General features: G+C 35.7%; 1 protein-coding gene, 1 long non-coding RNA gene and 1 other non-coding gene across 3 annotated transcripts; 2 read left to right on the forward strand and 1 right to left on the reverse strand.

The window, feature by feature from the left end:
- Nucleotides 1–1384: 1384 nt before the first annotated feature.
- Nucleotides 1385–6792, reverse strand: LOC25485759 (photosynthetic NDH subunit of lumenal location 5, chloroplastic). The gene is made up of 5 exons (XM_013615062.2): nt 6628–6792; nt 6148–6534; nt 2318–2372; nt 2042–2127; nt 1385–1951 (listed from the first exon to the last, which is right to left on the reverse strand). Exons 1-5 carry the CDS (start codon nt 6679–6681, stop codon nt 1799–1801), a joined length of 735 nt encoding a protein of 244 aa, XP_013470516.1. The 5' UTR covers nt 6682–6792; the 3' UTR covers nt 1385–1798.
- A 267-nt stretch (nt 6793–7059) lies between these two features.
- Nucleotides 7060–8330, forward strand: LOC120577954 (uncharacterized). Its single transcript, XR_005643929.1, has 3 exons — nt 7060–7206; nt 7288–7436; nt 7671–8330. It is a non-coding gene; the product is annotated as an uncharacterized lncRNA (long non-coding RNA).
- Nucleotides 8331–15737: 7407 nt separating this feature from the next.
- Nucleotides 15738–15844, forward strand: LOC112422253 (small nucleolar RNA R71). Its single transcript, XR_003012620.2, has one exon. It is a non-coding gene; the product is annotated as a small nucleolar RNA R71 (small nucleolar RNA).
- The last annotated feature ends 4889 nt before the right edge of the window (nt 15845–20733 follow it).

The following is a 20733-nucleotide window of genomic DNA, read 5'->3' on the forward strand; positions in this document are numbered from 1 at the left end:
GGTTCCCAGGGATGATCGGGAGTATTGACTGCATGCACTGGGAGTGGAAAAATTGTCCTAAAGCATGGGAAGGTCAATTTACCAGGGGGGATAAGGGAACCACCACAGTTATTCTTGAAGCAGTTGCATCTCATGATCTATGGATCTGGCATGCATTTTTTGGATGTCCGGGAACGTTGAACGATATAAACGTTCTAGACCGGTCACCAGTGTTTGATGATGTGGAACAAGGAAAGGCACCAAGGGTGAATTACTTTGTGAATCAACGTCCCTATAATATGACATACTATCTAGCTGATGGTATCTACCCTTCTTATCCATCTTTTGTCAAATCAATTAGAATTCCTCAAAGTGAACCCGATAAGTTATTTGCAAAACATCAAGAGGGATGTCAGAAAGACATTGAACGTGCTTTTGGAGTGCTTCAAGCTCGATTTAAAATCATTCGTGAACCAGCTCGCTTGTAGGACATAGCCGATTTGGATATCATCATGAGGTCATGCATCATATTACATAATATGATTGTTGAGGATGAACGAGATACATATGCTCAACGTTGGACCGATTTTGAGCAACCTGGGGGAAGTGGATCTAGTACACCGCAACCATACTCGACCGAGGTGTTACCAGCATTTGCAAATCATGTGCGTGCTAGATCCAAGTTGCGTGATCCAGATGTTCATCACGAATTGCAAGCAGATCTAGTGAAACACATATGAACAAAGTTTGGAATGTATCGTGATTGAAGATGATTTGTATCGTACTAAATAAATTACTTGTGTGCTGTATGCTTAGTTTTTTGTATTGCATTTTAAGTTATTTGTGTTCCACGTGCTTAGTTTGTTGTACTTGCATTTTAAATTAAGAAAATAAAAATAAATTATTTTACAAAATTTTGTTTTTCCAAAAATAATAAAAAAAATAGTTAATTGTATTATTTTAATTTAATTATAATCGATAATTTTATGTAATTATAAAAACAAAAATTAAATAAGAATAAAAAATAAAAAATGATGGGGTAGAGTGTTGAATGAAAAACCATTGGAGAGTGTAAAAGTTGAATGAGTGTTGAATAAGAGAGAGAAAATGACGTGGAGTGTTAGGAATTGAAAAAGAAAGTGGGGTGTTGAATGGTGTAAACCATTGGGGATGGTCTAAGTTATTTCTTTGGCATCAAATCAAAGAGGCGAAAACAATAGGTGGGAAGAGGAGCATACGAGACAGACAATTAGGTGTGTAAGTGGACAGAGGAAACCCTGGACATCAACGTCAGTAATCAACACTCCAATCTTGCAGACTAGTGCTAGTGACAGTTAAGCTAGATCCTTCTACATTTAAAAAACAATCAAATGGATATCATCTTAAAATATTTGAAGGGTATCTCTGGAAAGAGCAAGAGGAAGTTCATTCCAAATCTTCTAGAACATTCTCAATGGATCAGGAAATAAGTGATAGAATCACTCACAGAATATCAGAGACAACTCATTCACAATGTTATTAAATTTGACCCAGCGGTTAGAAGATGACTGCTAGAGTTCCCTCATATGGAATCTGCATTTAGACCTAACTTAAGGATACTCTACTCATATAGAATCTGAAATCTCCCAATATGATACTAATTCCAACTATATTTCTACTAGAATACAAATAGTTGGTAAGAGTTTGTAGGGTCCTAGTATGAAAATAAGAGAGGTACTGAACTCATTTAGAACAGTCAAACAAAAATTCGAGAGAGCGGTAGCTTCTTTTTATCCTCAGCAGCAACAAGCAAAGAGAAGCCATGAGAAGACAAAACATGTCAAGCAATTGGAAGCTCGCCACAGTCACTGATTGTCACCTTCTTTAGGGGACGATCACCACGATCAGTCTCCTGTGATTCAATCAACCTAACAATGTCCATGCCTTCCAAAACTTGGCCGAATACAACATGCCTCTGATCCAGCCACGGCGTCTGCCAATGTCATGAGACAATTAAGTTTATTATTATGTCAAGAAACAAGCACCCTATAAGAGAGAATTAAAAGTATAGAAGAATGAATACCTTGACAGTGCATATGAAAAACTGACTCCCATTGGTGTTGGGACCAGCATTTGCCATGCTAACAGCTCCTGGTCCGGTATGAGACACTGGAGATATTGTACATGAGTATTATTATATTTGCAATATTGCTTGAACTAATCATTTGGCAGCCTAAACTAAACTAAACTAAAATAAAATAAACACAGTGAAGGGGGACAGTATCATGAAACAAAGACAGCAGAAATGAAATAAGAATAATAGAAGAAAGGGGTAAGCAAGCAAGCAAACAGAGCTCACGATTAAAATTCTCATCTTTGAAAGTACGACCATAGATACTTTTGCCTCCAGTTCCCTGCAATAGATAGATAAGTTGAAGAGAATGAGAAGAAATGAATAAAAAAGGAAGGAGATTGTAATGAGTCTAAAAGTTAGAAGGGGCATTATGGGAAATAGGAATATGGACCCTTATAAATATGAGAAAAGCCAAGGAAATAAGTATGAAATGATTGATGTAACTTCTTCTTCTTCTCTCCCGAGAAGGCTTTCAATTGGAGAAGGCTTTCAATTGCAATTATAGATAGAAGTGGTGGTAAAGGTTTTTAAAAATTTGTAATCGCAGCTGCAAAATTAGGGTTCTTGGCCTCCCTTCACAAGCATCAAGATGGAGTTAAAGATTAACTCTTGACAGCAAGGTATATCTTGCTTTTTCTCTCAACATCCACCTGGCTTTCTTACCTTTAATATATGAATATGACTCGACGAGTTCCATTTGGTTTATAAAATATGAGCTGTATTTTTTACAAAAATTTAATGGTGATTTTTGTTTATAGGTTATCCATATTGTTTTTTGTAGTGTAGATATTGTCTTCCCTAACTTGCATCCATAGAATATCAACAAAACCAACATGGTTGTCTATGTTGATATTCACATTATGTTGGGTTCCCTCATTTTATTCAATGATTTAAAACTTTTCTTACTTTCAATGAAAACTGATTTTGTTTGTGACATAATTTTTTATTTCAACCTTACATGTCACTAATAGTGAAGGTTTTCTGGGTTTGGGAGGTTTTAATATAGGAATTGTTTGTCACTTTCATTTGCTCATGAGAACAAGCCACAACCACTCTTTTGTGAATCAATTTTTCTTCTAATTACTTTTTCCTATTCCACATGTTTGATATGTTTATGTGAACTATCACTTATAATTTGGTTTTTTAAGCAAAGCAATTTTAAAAAACGATTTCAAATTTGCAATACTCCATATATCATTATTAATTTTTTAAGTGTCCGACTTTTGATTTTGAATTTTCGCTATAATAGTATTTTTTTCTTCTCTTTTTTTGTTTTTTTTTTAATCCATGACTATTTACACTTCTTCTAAAGATATTAACAAGTTTCTTTTCATGCTTCACATAATTAAGTAACCTTTCTATTCTATTTTGATTTAGTTTATTTCATTGATATTTTGTACTTGAGGTTATTGTTTGAAGTCTAATGTTTTCATATGACATTGAACATTTATTTTGCTTTCAACTGTTACTAAAATAGTCAGGATAATTTGACATGTTTTTCAGATGAAAAGTATTGTAGGCAAGTAAGAAGTCTCACCGTGCTAGAATGAAATATTTCCAACTGTGTAGTTAGATAAATATTATGTGATTGATACTCTTAGGTGTGTGCTCTGTAAAACATTATTTATCTACTGTCAGTTCTAAAGTTTGAAAGAATAAATTATTTTATCTTATAAATATGTTTCTAAGATCTATTGTTATGTTTCCTTAAAAAAAACGATCTATTGTTATGTTCTGATATCATTTTCAAAAGCAATGTACAACTTTTTCAAGTCTTTCACGGTGTTTGTTGATAATTCATTGCCTGGACTGAAACATTTTCCATAAATAGCCGCATATTGTAAAGCTAGATATTTTTTAATAAGACTAAAGTTTTAGTGTGGTTAATTGCATAAATAATAATTATTAGTACTAATAAATAAAGAGAAATTTAGGGTGCACAATGGCTCAAATTGTTGAATAACTTAGGTTAAGTAATTGCAACACTCCAAAAAAAAAAAGTAATTGTAACACAACACTCACCTTCAATCTGTTAACATTGTAGGCACTTCTATAGAAGATACTCACATGATGGGGATCCCTTAGGTTAGTTGTATTTAAATTCAACTATGAAGATAATGGAAAGAAAATAAGTTTGAGGTCCGACCATTGTGTTCCATTTAACTTTTTTTTTTTCCAAAACTATATAAGCTCTATTAGTTAACTTTTTCTTTTGAAAGGATTAGTTTAACTTAATTATTATGACAAAAGGAATGATGATTTAATTTTTCCAGAGCATCTTTCATATAAGTAAGTAAGTCACGTTTATTCTTTTTTTGATAGGTCACTTATGCTTATTCTCTTTTCCTATTTTTAATTCTTCAATATTTTTTCCCTATTGCAGACAAAGAAGAAAGTGCCATTGTTGCTACAAAACTCAGGGTGGAGCTAATCTCAAATGAAGCTTAATGTGTATTTTTTCTTTTGTGACATTGTGCATACAAATTGTAAATAACAGTGGCGTGGTAAAGTTTTATCTCAGAACATTTTGCACCACCCGGTTTAGGTGAAAAGTTTTATCTCAGAACTCTACTAAATTATGTCAAGGGTCCTACATCTTTCGAAGACATAAAAACGGTGGATAACGTCAAATACTTTAGTTTCAAAGACACTTGCTTTGCGATGGGACTGTTGGACGATGACAGAGAATTCATTGACGCCATAATAGAGGCAAGTTTGTGGGGTACGGGCACCTACTTGTGAAGACTTTTTGCAGCATTGACGGTTTCTGATCAGCTGTACAGACCAGAGGTTGTTTGGAATAGCACTTCGCCTAATCTAATTGATGACAATTTGCACAAACAAAGACGTGTGCTTGGTGCGCCTGGTAAGTCTGATTGTTAAATCTGTATAGTTTTTTTTAAGGTTAAATTTACTTATTTGTCTGGATAGCTAATCTGAATACATCACTTATTTGTTAATGGCCGGTTAATATAGAGAGCGAAACTTATGCATCAGCATTGTACTACATGCTTAATTCATATTGCAAACCTTTGTGTAGGAAGATTAGATACTAGCCAGCCTGAATTACACTATATTTCATGACTAATATACTCAAAGAAATTTGTAGTTTGTTGGTGTATAGTGGAAAATAACGTTAACTATACATGACTCAATATTAAGAGTATATAATTATATTAGTTTACTTAAGGCAGGGAACTCAAATTTTGTCAATTATATTAGCTTAATTCATATTGTCAATTGAACATGGCATTGTCAAGAGTTACTTCAAGAGAAGGTTTGAAGATTTTAATATCTAATGACGATGGTGAAGACGATTGTGTAACATCTAATGTGGTTTATAGAGAGGTTTTTCGTAATCTTTCTTAATTTATGTCATTTGTATGATTGAACATATTTATAGTCTTTTTATTTGTATGAATGATGTAATACACTATCTTTATTACCGTACTAATGACTTATTGCTATGAAGGCTTATACAAATTTCTATATTATTGTCGGTTTCTACAATCTATATGACCCGTGCGCCGCACGGATCGGCGTTCTAGTAGATGTTAATGGCTATTTTTTCTATACCAAAGGGTCTCAACAATTCCAACAATGGGACCCGGGTGGATGTTCTCTTGTTCGAGGGCAAGGTTTATGTGACTTTAGCAGTTACTTGAAAGTCACTAGTACTACTACTCTTCAACATTATTATCTTGGCTTCAACCTTGAGGACAAGGTTGATTTTAAAGGGGATGGTAATGTAATGAGTCTTAGAGTTAGAAGGGGCATTATGGGAAATAGGAATATGGACCCTTATAAATATGAGAAAAGCCAAGGAAATAAGTATGAAATGATTGATGTAACTTCTTCTCCTTCTCTCTAATTCTCTAGTCCCTCACTTCTATTTTTCTTATTCTTATTACATTCCTTTGTTACCTATTACTCTCTATGAGAGATTCCAATTACTAAGTTGTAATGCTTAATTGAGTGAATCAATGAAATTTCATTTACATTTTTATTCCAATTAAGTAGAATCATTACAGAGATAGCGATAGAGAGATACTTACATTTCCTTTATCAAAGTCTCCTCCTTGAATCATGAAGTCCTTGATGACGCGATGGAAGGTGGAGGACTTGTAGCCAAAGCCCTTCTCACCGGTGGAAAGGGCACGGAAGTTCTCAACAGTTTGTGGGACATCATCACCAAAGAGTCCTATCACAATCCTTCCAACCAGCTTCCCAACTGGATTTCCAATACTAACATCAAAGAATACTTTGTGAGTCACTTTTGACTGTACTATTACTTTCTCCTCTGAACTACTACCACTTTCCACTGCCCTCACTTTCACTTGTCGTCGTACTGCTACTGCTAGTTTCACACCCCCACCTCGGGACCTAACCACCCCGACGGAAATACTTCTTCTAGGGTTAGGGTTCAGAGCAACAACATTTGACTGACCACCCAACCAAGAAAATCAATCATTTAATAAAAATGAATTCAACACCAATTAAATTTAAATTCAAGTAATAAAAAAAATATATATTACCAGTGAGAAAAGTGGCGGTGTTGTAGTAACATTGAATGCAGCAGCAGCAGCCATCGTTTGGTTAAACACCGAAGAAGAAGGAAGGAAGGATATCGCGCATGCGTTAAAATTGGGGAGGATGCGACCAATCTATATCTATTCAACTCAAACCCATGGATGGATTCACCACCATTTTTTGTGGGGGCCACCACATTATAATTAAAACTAAAATAGAATTGGTTTAGATTTCATTTGCTAGAGATTGCATTTAATTTAATTAAAATTTAGACTAAGATGTATCAAATTTGATTTGATTTAATTATTTTATTAGGTTAATAAGGGGGAAAAAATAAACTACAACAAAATTCGATATTTCATTTATACAGTGGCTTAAATATGCAAACCGTCTCTGTAATTTTGCGCATTTTTGCAATTCGTCCATGTATCTTTTTTTGTTTCAAAACTCTCCTTGTAAGCTTTTTTCGTTTTGCAAATGATTCTTCCCGTTAACTCCCGTTACAAAAACGGCGAGGTGGCAGGCGGAGACATACGTGGCTTAGTGTGACTTGACAAAAGGAGGGTTACGTGTCAAAAGAGTTGGTGAGTCATCCTGTCTTTTGATTTCCCCCCTATTTATTGAAAAAAAATGCTCTCATTTTCCATTTCGTCCTTGTGAAATAGGGTTTCAGAGAAGTTAGAGAGTCATGGTGTAAGAACAGAGACGAAGGTGAGTTGACGGTGAATCACGGCAACGAAGTGTAATCAACAGTTAGCGAAGGTTTTTGAAGGTGATCGACGGTAGAAGAAGCGGTTTTTGGCTTGCGATTGAGGTAGAACATTCTAACCTATCCTCTTATTTTTTTCTTCTTCTTATCTTTTGTTTGTTGTTTGAATCAAAAAATCTTTGAATGCTAGTTTATAATGATGTAAAAGAGTAGAATGGATGTCGTTATATGTTGTTTGATGTTGTTTTATACTTGTTTTTGTGTTGTTGTTGCATGTGGTTTTGGTAGAGACGAAGATGAAGGTTTATTAACAAAGTTTATGTTTCTAAAATTTGACAGGGATGAGTGTGTCAATTGTATTTCACCATGGGGGTGAATTTGTTACGGACTATATTTTGTATTACACTGGGGGTCAAGAACACGTAGTAGTAATGGGATTGATAGGGATAGGTGGTGTTACTTCGAAGCGACTGGTATACTAAAAGAGTTAGGTTATGATGATCACCTTAAGTATCATTTATGGTGGTATGTTATTGAAGATGATAAATACAAAAGGATTGTTGATGATAATGACACTGATATTGTTGGTGATTATGTTATTGAGAACAAACGTGTGGCTCATTTATATGTTGAACATTCAGTTATAGGGATGGTAGGTTCACATGTGGGGTAGAGTTCTATGGATGTGGGGCAGAGTTCTATGGACTTGGACATGTCAGGGGGAGTTGGAGGTCAAGAAGGTCATGTAGTTGAATAAGGCACAATGAATGAAGCTGATGGTGTATGTGATGATGAAGAAATGAGTGGTGATGGTTCTGATGACTATATGGGAAGTAGTGAAGATGAAGCTGCTGGAGTAAGATTGGATGATAGTGAAGAGGAAAAAGCTATGGGCATGAATGATGGGTTTTTAGTTGAAGATGATGAGACTCCTCCTATAGTTGGTAATGCAGTGGTAGATAAATTTGAAGTAGATAAAATAGTCACAAGGAAGGGGGGTTTGAATTGTGACCCTTTAAAATTAAACCTGTCACTTAAAAGTTATTCTCAAGTTGAAAACTTGGAATGGTTAAGTTAACAGACAGACTTCAGAACGTTCTGAAGTGTTAGTATAAAAACAATTTAAATAATTAAATGTGTTTGTGTGTGTTGTGTTTACTGTAAGTAAATAGTAAAGAGAAGAGAAGAAGAACACACAGAAATTTATAGTGGTTCCCCCAATGTGGGTTAGTCCACTCCTCACAGTTTTGTGAGATTTTCCATTATGATGCTTGAGATAACTTCTCAAATTCTGCACCTTACAACCTTGTTCACCTGAACAATTACAACAATTGTATTCTCTTAGCCTCAGCAGACTTACACCTTTCTTGCTAAGTTACCCACTTAGACTTTACACCTTTCTGCTCAAACTAACACTTTAGTACCCCTAAAGCTAGATGAGACTTTGTTTACAATTTGTATGGAGTTTGAATGATATAGATCAAACAAGAGATGAATAGAGGGAGATATTTATCTTTAAAAAGATAAGAGAAATATTGATTTACACTTTTGAAGACTTCTTGGAATCTTTGTGATGATCAATGTTTTTGCTAAAGCTTCAAACACTCTTATGTTGTTTTCTTGTATGCTTTGCAAATGTGTGTGTTATGCTGAGGTCTTGATCTCTATTTATAGAGTTCTTGAGCCTTTGTAGCCGTTGGAGAGTGACCAATGGTCTTATGCCACGTGTCCTGGGACCCACCAACTTTCACTTGAAATTCTGGGCAAACTGAAATACTTCAGAATGTTGTTGTGTTCTTGAGAATACTTCAGAATGTTGTTGTGTTCTTGAAAATACTTCAGAATGTTGTTGTGTTCTTGAGAATACTTCAGAATGTTGTTGTGTTCTTCATGAATTTCTGGGTTGTACTTAAAGATTTGCTTTACACGACTTCAGAATGTTGTTAGATCAGATCTTCTTTGAAATATGTCTAGGAGCGCGTGCAGGATCTCATAAAGTGGTGCTGTCACTTTGTAACGCCCTCTTTAATTATTTGATTATTTTTATAGAGTTTAGAGTTTATTTAGATGATTTATGTGATTTAAATGATTATATGATGTGTTGTGATTTATTAAGTGGCTTATTTTATTATTTAATAGAATAAGATTTGAAAATAAAATAAATATTGAGATGAAGGGTTGTTTTGAGAATTTAGAGAGTTTTGTGGGAAAATGAGGAAATAAGATAAAATAGATGGGAAAAGATAAATAGGAGAAAATAGGTTTAGAAAAGTTTTCACGTACAACCAGTTTTGGAGAAAAGGGAGAACAAGAGGAGAGAAGAACCAAGAGAGAGCTGCTGATCGATTTTCTTAAGGTAAGAGTGAGACTAACATTCAATCTTCTTAAGCCTTTAATTCTGATGATTAGATTTAACATGTTGTAGGGTTAGTTTTTGAAAATTGGAAATTAGGGTTAAGAGTGATAATTGAGGATTAGATGATGGAAACTTGTAGAATTGATGTAGAAAGTGTGTACAGACCTCAAATAATTCATAGTGTGATGTTTAGAATCAGTTTTAAGCTTAGAACCATGTGAATTGATGCATTTTCGTGAAAATCTGCATTCTGCCCGAGCTGACATTCATCGCTCGCCCTGGCGAGGGATGATCCTCGCCACACGAGTGATGAACTTCATCGCTCGCCTCGCGAGTGACCCTTAGTTACTCGCCATAGCGAGCAGATCACTCGCCATAGCGAGTTGACCAGTGAGGAAACCTGATTTTGTGATTCAACTCCTTTAGTCGAGCTTTAGATGATTTTGAGTGCCTGAACATGTATAATAATAATTAGGCAAGTCTTTAGATTGAAATTGAACACGGGGAAGTTAAAAATGAGATTTTTGGGTGAAAAATGTCAAGTTCCCGAGAGCACCCAGTTTCAGTTCGCTAAGGCGAGTAGCTTACTCGCCAAGGCGAGTAGCCATTTTCCTGAACTCGCCATAGCGAGTAGAGTGGCTCGCCTCGCGAGCTGCAGAGAGACATAAAACCTTGTATAGGTTTTTGCGATCTTTGTCGCACGAGATGTTATGAGTTGATCCTTGGGGTAGGAATGAAGGTTGATTATAATATTACTGATGTTCAGTGACTCTGATATAATATGATTTGATGTTGTTAGTAATGTGATGTAGTTGTATATGCATTATGTGAATTATATAAGATGTTTAAGTTGATGTTGATTATTATTTGGTATTGTTATATCTTGAGATGTTATGTGCTGCCTATGTTGTTGTTGTATATTAATTAAGCTGCATGATGATGAGATAAAATCGCAAGTGCACGGTCTTACCGAAGTAGTATGAAAAGAGTATCGTTCCGACAGGGAGTAGTTTAATTCAATTAACCTTTGATGATGATTAGAGGAGAAACGAGTTGTAAGTTGGGGGTTTCAAACGATTGAAAGATAATAATATAAAAGGAGCCTTGGGATCATTGGTTCATCTAAATAACAAGTCCTTCACAAACCAAACTATAAGCTTATAACTTTATGTTAGACCTAATTTCTCAAGACAGTTTCTCTTTTGTTCCTCTAGCAACCAAGCCTATTTCGCTGACTTGATTACTCTTAGATTTTGGTTCCTCTAACAACCAAGCCTATTTCGCTGACTTGATCGTTATTAGTTCCCTTGAAGATCGAAACTATGTGTCTCAAAGATTGCAAAGACTATTTCGCTGCCTTTGCAATCCTTGTCTAAATTCACTTGTTCGAATATCAAAGCTCCACTTTCGTTTTATGAATTGATATTTGAGATAATGGATAAACGATTATCAAACCCTTTCGTTTGCACAGTTTGATAATGGTTGATCCATGTTAAAACGGTGAATTTAGATAAGAAATTAGGGTTACATAAGATTAAGGCTTAGAGCTTGGCTTGATCAGGATTATGTCATTTAGACTTATCCAACAATCCCAAGACAAAGAGAAGTCTACTCACTCATGTTCATCGTAGACATGGGGAAGAAGAGAGAAAGCATAAAAGTAAATGACAAGAAAATAAAGGAAAAGAAAAGAACTTTTATTAGAAAGACAATCGTCACTTATTGAATTCCAAGAAAAGATGAATATTTGTGATGGATAGCTACTCTATTTATAGCATACATTCGACTTAAAATCTAAGCAATTACATTACTAGAATGTTCCACAAGAAACTGCGGGCTAAAATAGAGTAGCTTAAAATCTAAGCAAAAGCAGCAAAAGTGACTCTGGAGGGTGGCATGGCCGTGCCAATGCTAGCACGGGCCATGCCAGACTTCTGACTTTGGGGGAGACATATTTTTGTCTCTGAATCTTCGTATTTTCGTACTAAATCAGCTCAAAGTCCCTTTCTTTTGCTCCAAGACTCAATCCATCCAATATTCATTCCTGAAATAAAATAAAATGCAATTTGTAGTAAACTATCTTAAAAAGGAAATAATACTAATATAAAATAAAATAAAATCTAATTAAAACTAAACTAAATAACATATAAAAATAGATAATAATTAACTCATCAAACTCCCCCACACTTGAATCTTTGCTTGTCCTCAAGCAAAAGGCATAATCATGGTAGCATAAAACAACATTATCATATGACAATTAAATCAAATCACATGTCTCCTCAAAGGCTTTTATTTCAAGAGTACACTAATCACAAACTCAAGCATTTCTTGTAATCCTTTTTCAACCCAACAATGAAGTCTTAAGTGAGTGTGTGTGTGTAGTCCAACCCTTTTCTTGCTCCTGTATAAGATAGATATAATGAGGAACATGTTCTAATCCCAGTACTAAACCAACCAAGAATTTTTTTTTATTCATTTCATATAAGAGAGATGAGAGTTTTTTTGTGACCTTTTGATCTTTTGCCAATTACATATTTTGGGTACTTTATTTAAGGAACAACACCTTCACGTAGGAGGTTGGAGGGCCTACCCCCTTCCCCAATCTAGATTCAATGGTGCCCCTTAAAACATCATCTTCACGTAGGAGGTTGGAGGGCCTACCCCCTTCCCCAATCTAGATTCAATGATGCCTTTTAAAGTTTTTCAAGATAACATTATCTTCACGTAGGAAGTCAGAGGGCCTACCTCCTTCCCCAATCTAGATTCAATAATGCAACCTTGAAATAAATTTTAGCTTGGCTTTTTATAAACTCCTTTATACTAACTTATACTATTTTTACTTTGAGAATTTTTAAAGGTTAACGTACCATTAAAATTAGAACGCATTTCCTTAAAATACCTATTCATACATTTACTCAAGGGAAGCAACTTGTGCATTTCTCATTGGAGGTTTTATTCACTTTAAAACAAGATGTGGGTATATCAGGAGAACTTAAAACACAAGAGTTTACTTTCATGTACAAGAAACGACCAATAAGAGGAGACAATAAAAATTTTATGTCATGATTTTTCAATAAAAACAAGCTACTTAATCATGCCTTTCACAATAAAACAAAACAAAAAGAATAAAGTTCAAGGGAGTTTGGAAACACTACGACTAAAGACACTTTATTATGCTCCCCCCGCACTTAGGAGAAGCATTGTCCTCAGTGATTCAAAATTAGAAAAATAAAAGAGAAGAAGGAGAAGAAGAAGAAGAAGAAGAAGGAGGAGGAGGAGTAAGGGAAGAGAGGAAGAGGAAAGCTCACATTTTTTTTTCATTGGGGTCCATAGGGAGTACCTTGGAGGTGAAAGTGGTGCATCATGTTCCGAAGCATTTGGTTATTTTCTTCGGATATGCGGTTGCCCCTCAGGACATCATTCCTTAGTCCTGACAATTCAACACCTTGCCTTTGTTGCTCGATGCTTATCCTCTCGACCTCGGTATGCATCCATGCCCATCTTGCATTTTCATTTGTTTCTCCGGCATCACGGTCATGGTGTTCCTCACCATGGTGCAATTGTGCACCTTCCTCTTCTTGGTGCAAGTGTGCACCTTCCTCGTCTTCATCATCGTGGTCTATCTCTTTGCTTATTGTCCCTGAAGATTATGCCATGATTCTTGGCTTGTGCTTTCTTCTTTGGAGGAGGCCCCCCTGATGAGCTTGCAACTTCTTTTCCACTTCTCTTTGAAGCCATTGCCTTGACCTTGCTTTTGATTTGGTGTGGTGTTGGTGATGGTTTGGTTTTGGGGTTGTTTTGCTGGAAAAGGTTGGTTTAGTGATGTGGTGAAGGTTGAAGTGAGTTTTAGGAGTTGGGTTGTGGAGTTTGGTGATGAATTTCTGGTTTTTGGGTTAGGTTAAGGGGGGTTACGAACTTGGGTGATGTTGGTTTGGATGAATGAAAGTTGTTTCTGAATGGGGGGTTATGATTGGAATGGTGTTTGTGATTGATTGGGTGAGAAATTGTGTGAATTGGTGAGGTTTTGAGGTAGATATGGAGTTTTGAGGTTTTGTGGTTATGGAGGTTTTAGAGAGAAGTTTGAAGGTGGAGAGATGTTTGTGGTTGAGAGTGAAGGAAGAAGAAGGCCAAAAGATGCGGTTATTCTTACCTAATGGTCGGGCACGGCCGTGCCAACCTTAGCACGGGCCGTGCCAACTTCCTGGAATGCGGCATGGTTTTGGCTTGGCAAGGTCTGGCACGGCCGTGCCAAGGTTCTGGACTACGGGGCTTCAAAATTTTCCGTTTTCTTGAATCATACTCGGACAATTACCTACAAAACAACTTAAAATAACAAAAAAGAAACAAACAAAAGCGGTTAAATGCGTGGGTTGCCTCCCACGAAGCGCTTATTTATAGTCATTAGCTTGACGTTAGAAAGTGTCCATTAGAAAGGTCAAAGAGATCGTATTGTGTAGATGACGCTAAAAAGCGTTCTTTCACATCATGTTCTTTAATCATATTGCAATAATAAAGGGCGGGACCTTTCATAACATTCTCGAACTCAAATCCTACCATATCATCACTCACTTAAAAAACTATCCTACCATTCTTAACATCAACTATAGCACCCGCAGTGGTGAGGAAGAGTCTTCCTAGAATCATAGGGCAATCATGGTCTTCCTCGATGTCAACAACCACAAAGTCAGTCGGGATGTATATCTCTTCTATCTTAACGGGGATGTCCTCAACGTATCCAACTATGGGATAACAGAACGATCGGCTAACTTCAATGTCATCTCGGTAGGTTTCAACTCTCCTATTCCCATCTTTTTAAAGAGAGATAGAGGCAACAAACTAACACTAGCTCCTAAGTCACACAAGGGTTTGTCTACGGTTTCTTTCCCTATCACACAAGGGATGGCAAAACTACCTGGATCTCTAAGCTTTTGGGGTTGCTTCTTGATGATTGCACTACTTTCCCTAGTCAAAGCTATTGTCTCTTTGTGGTCTATAGCCTTTTCTTTGAAAAAATTTCTTTTATAAACTTGGCATATAGAGGCATTCGAGACAAAGCTTCCGCAAGGGGAATCTTAATGCAGATCTTCTTAAGGGTGTTGACAAACTTTTTGAATTGAGCCTCCAAGTTAAGCTTAGTAAGCCTTAATGGGGAAAGGGCTTTGTTCTTATCAAGCGGTTTCTCACTTTCTATCACATCTTTCTTACCCAGAAGCCTAACACTCTCTCCCTTAATACTTTTGGCTTGAGCAACGGTCTCTTCTAACTTACTACCCCCACAAGAAATAGCATTGCCATGAGCTTTGGGGTTTGTTTCGGTCTGACCGGGAAAGACTCCCGGTGTTTGAGAAGAGGTGGCCACTTGTTGGGCCACTTGGGAGATTTGGGTCTCAAGCATTTTGGTGTGTGTGGCGATAGAATCAACCTTGGTAGTGAGTTTGGAGAGAGAGTCGTTCATAAATCCTGTTTGGTTTTTCATTTCTTGGAGTTGTTTATTTTGATTCATCATGCAATTTTCCAACAAAATTTCCAAACTTGATTTCTGAGTCACCCTCTGGTTGTTTGTATAGCCAGGTGGTGCTACTTGTCCGTAGGAACCTTGAGGGTTTTTGTAAAAGTTTTGATTTGGCCTCGTTCCTTGGTTGTATTTAGCATAGTTTAATTGCTCAATACTATTAGTAGCACTACCTAACTGACAATCAACACCAATATGACCAAATATACCACAGATTTCACAAGGAGGAGATGTAGGAGAAGGTGTGACAGCATTAACATTAAGTTTTTCAAATTTTTGAGTTAAGGCATCAACCTTAGCAGTAAGGTGATCATAATCAGAGACCTCGTACATACCTACCTCCTTTTTGGAGGGCGTAGAGGCGGTGATGGCTCTTTCGTTGGTCCATTGGTAGTGATTCTGAGCCTGTCTTCAATCAATGCGTAAGCCTCCGTATAATTCTTATTCATTAGTGCTCCACCTGCAGCTGCATCAACAGACATCTTAGTAGTATAAGTTAGGCCATCAATAAAAAGTGTGGACTATGAGCCCCTTTTCTAAACCATGGTGGGGACAAAGTCTAAGCATTTCCTTGAAACGCTCCCACGCATCATAGAGAGACTCCCCATCTTTTTGATTGAACCGCGTGATTTGGTCTCTTAGTTTGGCGGTTTTAGAGGGGGGAAAGAATCGGGTAAGGAATGCTCGCCTCATTTGATCCCATGAAGTGATGGAACCGACTTCTAGGGAATGGAATCAAGCGCTAGCTCTATCCCTTAAGGAAAAAGGAAAGAGATGAAGTCTTACGGCTTCTTGGTTCTCTTTTATAGTGCCACTGAGTCTAAGGAAGGAAGAAATATGGAGATTTGGATCCTCAGTGGGTGATATAGAAAACTGATTTTGCTGCACCAAATTGAGTAGTGCAGGCTTGATCTCGAAACTGAGTCTAAGGAAGGAAGAAATATGGAGATTTGGATCCTCAGTGGGTGATATAGAAAACTGATTTTGCTGCACCAAATTGAGTAGTGCAGGCTTGATCTCAAAATTGTTACCCTCAACCGTCGGGTACACGATAATAGCTTGTGGCTCTTCCGTTGAAGGAGTAGCATACTCTTTGAGAGTGCGTTCAGCCATAGCAATATTATTTTGTGCCTCTTTCTTTTTCTTATGCAAATATCTTTCAATCTCAGGAATAAATTATCCGAGACTTTTACTTCTCCGCATAAGAAATCGAGAACCCAAGAAGTTAATGGTAACACAAGGAAAGAAAGAAGTAGAAGAAAAGAGGAAGAAGAAAGAGTTCTAATCACAAAGAAAGAGTTAATTAAGTTAGTTAACTCCCCGACAGCGGCGCCAAAAACTTGATGAGATAAAACCGCAAGTGCACGGTCTTACCGAAGTAGTATGAAAAGAGTATCGTTCCGACAGGGAGTAGTTTAATTCAATTAACCTTTGATGATGATTAGAGGAGAAACGAGTTGTAAGTTGGGGGTTTCAAACGATTGAAAGATAATAATATAAAAGGAGCCTTGGGATCATTGATTCATCTAAATAACAAGTCATTCACAAACCAAACTATAAGCTTATAACTTTATGTTAGACCTAATTTCTCAAGACAGTTTCTCTTTTGTTCCTCTAGCAATCAAGCCTATTTTGCTGACTTGATTACTCTTAGATTTTGGTTCCTCTAACAACCAAGCCTATTTCGCTGACTTGATCGTTATTAGTTCCCTTGAAGATCGAAACTATGTGTCTCAAAGATTGCAAAGGCTATTTCGCTGCCTTTGCAATCCTTGTCTAAATTCACTTGTTCGAATATCAAAGCTCCACTTTCGTTTTATGAATTGATATTTGAGATAATGGATAAACGATTATCAAACCCTTTCGTTTCCACAGTTTGATAATGGTTGATCCATGTTAAAACGGTGAATTTAGATAAGAAATTAGGGTTACATAAGATTAAGGCTTAGAGCTTGGTTTGATCAGGATTATGTCATTTAGACTTATCCAACAATCCCAAGACAAAGAGAAGTCTACTCACTCATGTTCATCGTAGACATGGGGAAGAAGAGAGAAAGCATAAAAGTAAATGACAAGAAAATAAAGGAAAAGAAAAGAACTTTTATTAGAAAGACAATCGTCACTTATTGAATTCCAAGAAAAGATGAATATTTGTGATGGATAGCTACTCTATTTATAGCATACATTTGACTTAAAATCTAAGTAATTACATTACTAGAATGTTCCACAAGAAACTGCGGGCTAAAATAGAGTAGCTTAAAATCTAAGCAAAAGTGACTCTGGAGGGTGGCACGGCCGTGCCAGGCTTCTGACTTTGGGGGAGACATAATTTTGTCTCTGAATCTTCGTATTTTCGTACTAAATCATCTCCAAGTCCCTTTCTTTTGCTCCAAGACTCAATCCATCCAATATTCATTCCTGAAATAAAATAAAATGCAATTTGTAGTAAACTATCTTAAAAAGGAAATAATACTAATATAAAATAAAATAAAATCTAATTAAAACTAAACTAAATAACATATAAAAATAGATAATAATTAACTCATCACATGAGTCGGTCTAAGAAGTAAGATGTTGTTCCAAAATATTGGAGTTATATAAGATGTCGATGTTTCTAAGATGTAAGTTGTTGAGTCCATGCATACTCATTCATGTTGGAGGCTTGATGCCTTGGAGCCTTTGCTCAACACGTTGGAGGCTTGATGCCCTGGAGCCTTTGCTCAATTAAGTTGAGGCCCTGGGAGTATATTAATGCTCAAATAAGTTGAGGGCTTGATGCCCTGGATTGGTACCACATGCATGATTAAGAAGATAAGTTGCATAGTCAAGTCGAAGTTGCATTGTCGAGTCAAGTTGTTAAGTTGATATGTTTTATGAATTGTTTAATGATGAATTATTATTATGACATGTTGATGATGTTTATGTTGTTAAATGTAATTGATGAATTATATGCTTAATATTATTGTTTGTGAAATCTCACCCCTTCTGCTTGGAAATGTTGCCCTTTGTATGAGTAACTTGCAGGTGATCGAGAATAAGTTGTTGTTAGATTGCTGTCGTGAGTGGACTATCTCTCATGTTTGTCTTTAGGTGCTCTGATACGTAACGGGATGAGAACTTTGTTATTGCTTTTATATTCCTTACGTATTACTTTATGAATTATCATGACTATGTTTTTAGATTGGACCTTTATGAGATGTTTATGATGAGGTCTTTGTGCCAAAGACTATTTTAGATGTTGAATAAATTCCGCTGCGAAGTATTAATTATTATGTTGTTGAACCTTGAAGGATAAATAGTTATTTATTCCGTTTATGGTTTTTAAGAAAGAAGTGTGACATTCCGTTTATGTGGATTACTCTGATTATTTATGCGAAATTTTTATGTTGGGGAAAACGGGGTGTTACCACTTCACTTCCATGCTTTAGGGGATTTGATTTGCTTTGTACAGTACCAACTCCCTTATGTATCAAAATCTTGTTGAATCAGATTAGATCTTGCTTTTTGACTTTGTCTTTTACTTTCCAACCAGTGTACTGTTCATGTCAGAAAAAGCATGGAGCAGGATCGAACTTTCTGAACTCAGGGGACTTCAGAATGTTTCTTTTGTTTCACTTAGGATGATTTGTAAGACTCTTATTTGATGTAATCAAATTCTAATAGTGAAACATTTATGAAGTGCAGCGTGGAAAACATCTAGGATGATATTCTTAATGGAATATTCCTAATGTTTTGTACTTCAAATATTCATAGTCTTGAATGAACATTAAATATACCCTTTTTGACTTTAATCAAATAAATGCCTTTATTCTTGATTGATCTTATTATATAATGATTAGCTTGGTGGTGGGACTATTTTTTGACCTTCTGTGCTGCTGTGCTGTTTTGGGTACTGCTAAGGTGTTCAATTTTACTGATTTTGTGTCCAGCTTTTCCAGTTTTTAGGAGCTGTTGCGATTGAATGGTGCTGTTTTTTATTTATGGCTCTGTCGACCACCTTTGTGAATGCACTAGGCTGCATTTGTAGTCCTGTTTCTGGCCATTTATGTCGTGCTTTGCAGTCGGCTGTTATAATATATGTTGTTTTCAAAAAGAAAAAAAGAATGACCATCAGAGACTTGATAGAATCTGTTCATGCAAATTTTATACATAAGAGGTTATTTGACCAAGTTAGATCTTATATAATTTAGTAGGAACCAAGATGTGCTAATCTTACATATTATTTCACCATGTTATTTTTTTTTTTTGGCAGAAATGCTTTGGTTCAATATTTGAAAGGGTCGTGAAATCAAACTTAGTGAGAATGGCTCTAATGTGCATTGAGGGTTACAATTTTTGTAGACAAGATATAGTGTAAAAAGTGTTTTGTCTTTGTCACCCAAATGTTTTCTATCATATATTTTGTTTTTGTAATTTACATATTGGCCGATCTGTGCCCCACAAATGTTGTCTATAAAGAAAATTTTCGAAATGTATAATCACTAATAGGGGTAAAGGATATTATAATTACAATTAATATCATATGACTATTTTTGTACATTTAAGTAATATAAAATATAGTATTTTATTTATGTGTTTAAATGTATATGATATATTGTTTTTTGATTCTTAGCATTACATGTGATACAATGCTACTTCTATTCCTACTGAATAATGACCAAAGGTAACCACAATTTGATAACTTTTGAAATTATAATGACATGATAACTATGCATACTATTATGGCTGAAAGTTAGTGACATGTGCGTTCTAACATATTTCTCTTAAGAAAATTTAGTATTATAATGGGAATGTGTACTGACTACATCAAGATTGTGGGAATTTAAGGCACATCGTTGCTGATATATTTACAGCTTACACAAAAAATGTTGAGGTAATTTGAGAATTGGTGGCTGAACGGGAAATCATATGGTCTTCAAACTATTGTCTTCTAATTTTTATCTGAATGAATGACACTGATGTCATTAGTTTTGCTTTTGTAAGTTGTAATTGAGCTATTAAACGTTTGCTTTGGCCTATTACATTTATAATGTATATGACCCCGAGTGGAAATAGAGATATGGTTTTCATAATTTTGAATAAACAACATTGAAAGTACCTTCACAAAATATTGACTATTTATACAAAAAAAATGATAACATTAAAATTATAAATTGTAATTGAGCTATTAAAATTTTGCTTTGGCCTAATACATCTACAATGTATATGACCCGTGCGGCAGCACGGGTGGAGAGTCTAGTGTGAAATGAGTCAAAAGCTCAATTAAAATGGGACGGAGGGAGTAGTTACCTGATAGCTATATAAGGACTTTTTCTCTCTTCAAAAACTAATAGGTACCATAATCAAATATGTATAAGTTGATCCACCATTCAAATTCATGTTATTTGGCTATCATGTTTCGTCCAAAAGTAAATAAAGTCTGGACATAAAATGTTTTAAATGGTAGCTCATTTGGCAGTTAAATATATATTATTGGGTAGCTAATTACTAAATATACTAACTTATATTAAAATAAAATAAAATTAGAACTCAAG

The sequence above is a fragment of the Medicago truncatula genome, chromosome 1 (genome assembly GCF_003473485.1).
Source record: "Medicago truncatula cultivar Jemalong A17 chromosome 1, MtrunA17r5.0-ANR, whole genome shotgun sequence".
NCBI lineage: Eukaryota > Viridiplantae > Streptophyta > Magnoliopsida > Fabales > Fabaceae > Medicago > Medicago truncatula.

Bases quoted from the DNA above. Each gene is read 5' to 3' on its own strand.
- LOC25485759 (XM_013615062.2), bottom strand. From the start codon at position 6,681: ATGGCTGCTGCTGCTGCATTCAATGTTACTACAACACCGCCACTTTTC. The intron at 2,128-2,317 runs GTGAGCTCTGTT...CAATATCTCCAG, and splicing joins CAAAGATGAGAATTTTAATC to TGTCTCATACCGGACCAGGA. The intron at 1,952-2,041 runs GTATTCATTCTT...TGACATTGGCAG, and splicing joins TTTTCATATGCACTGTCAAG to ACGCCGTGGCTGGATCAGAG.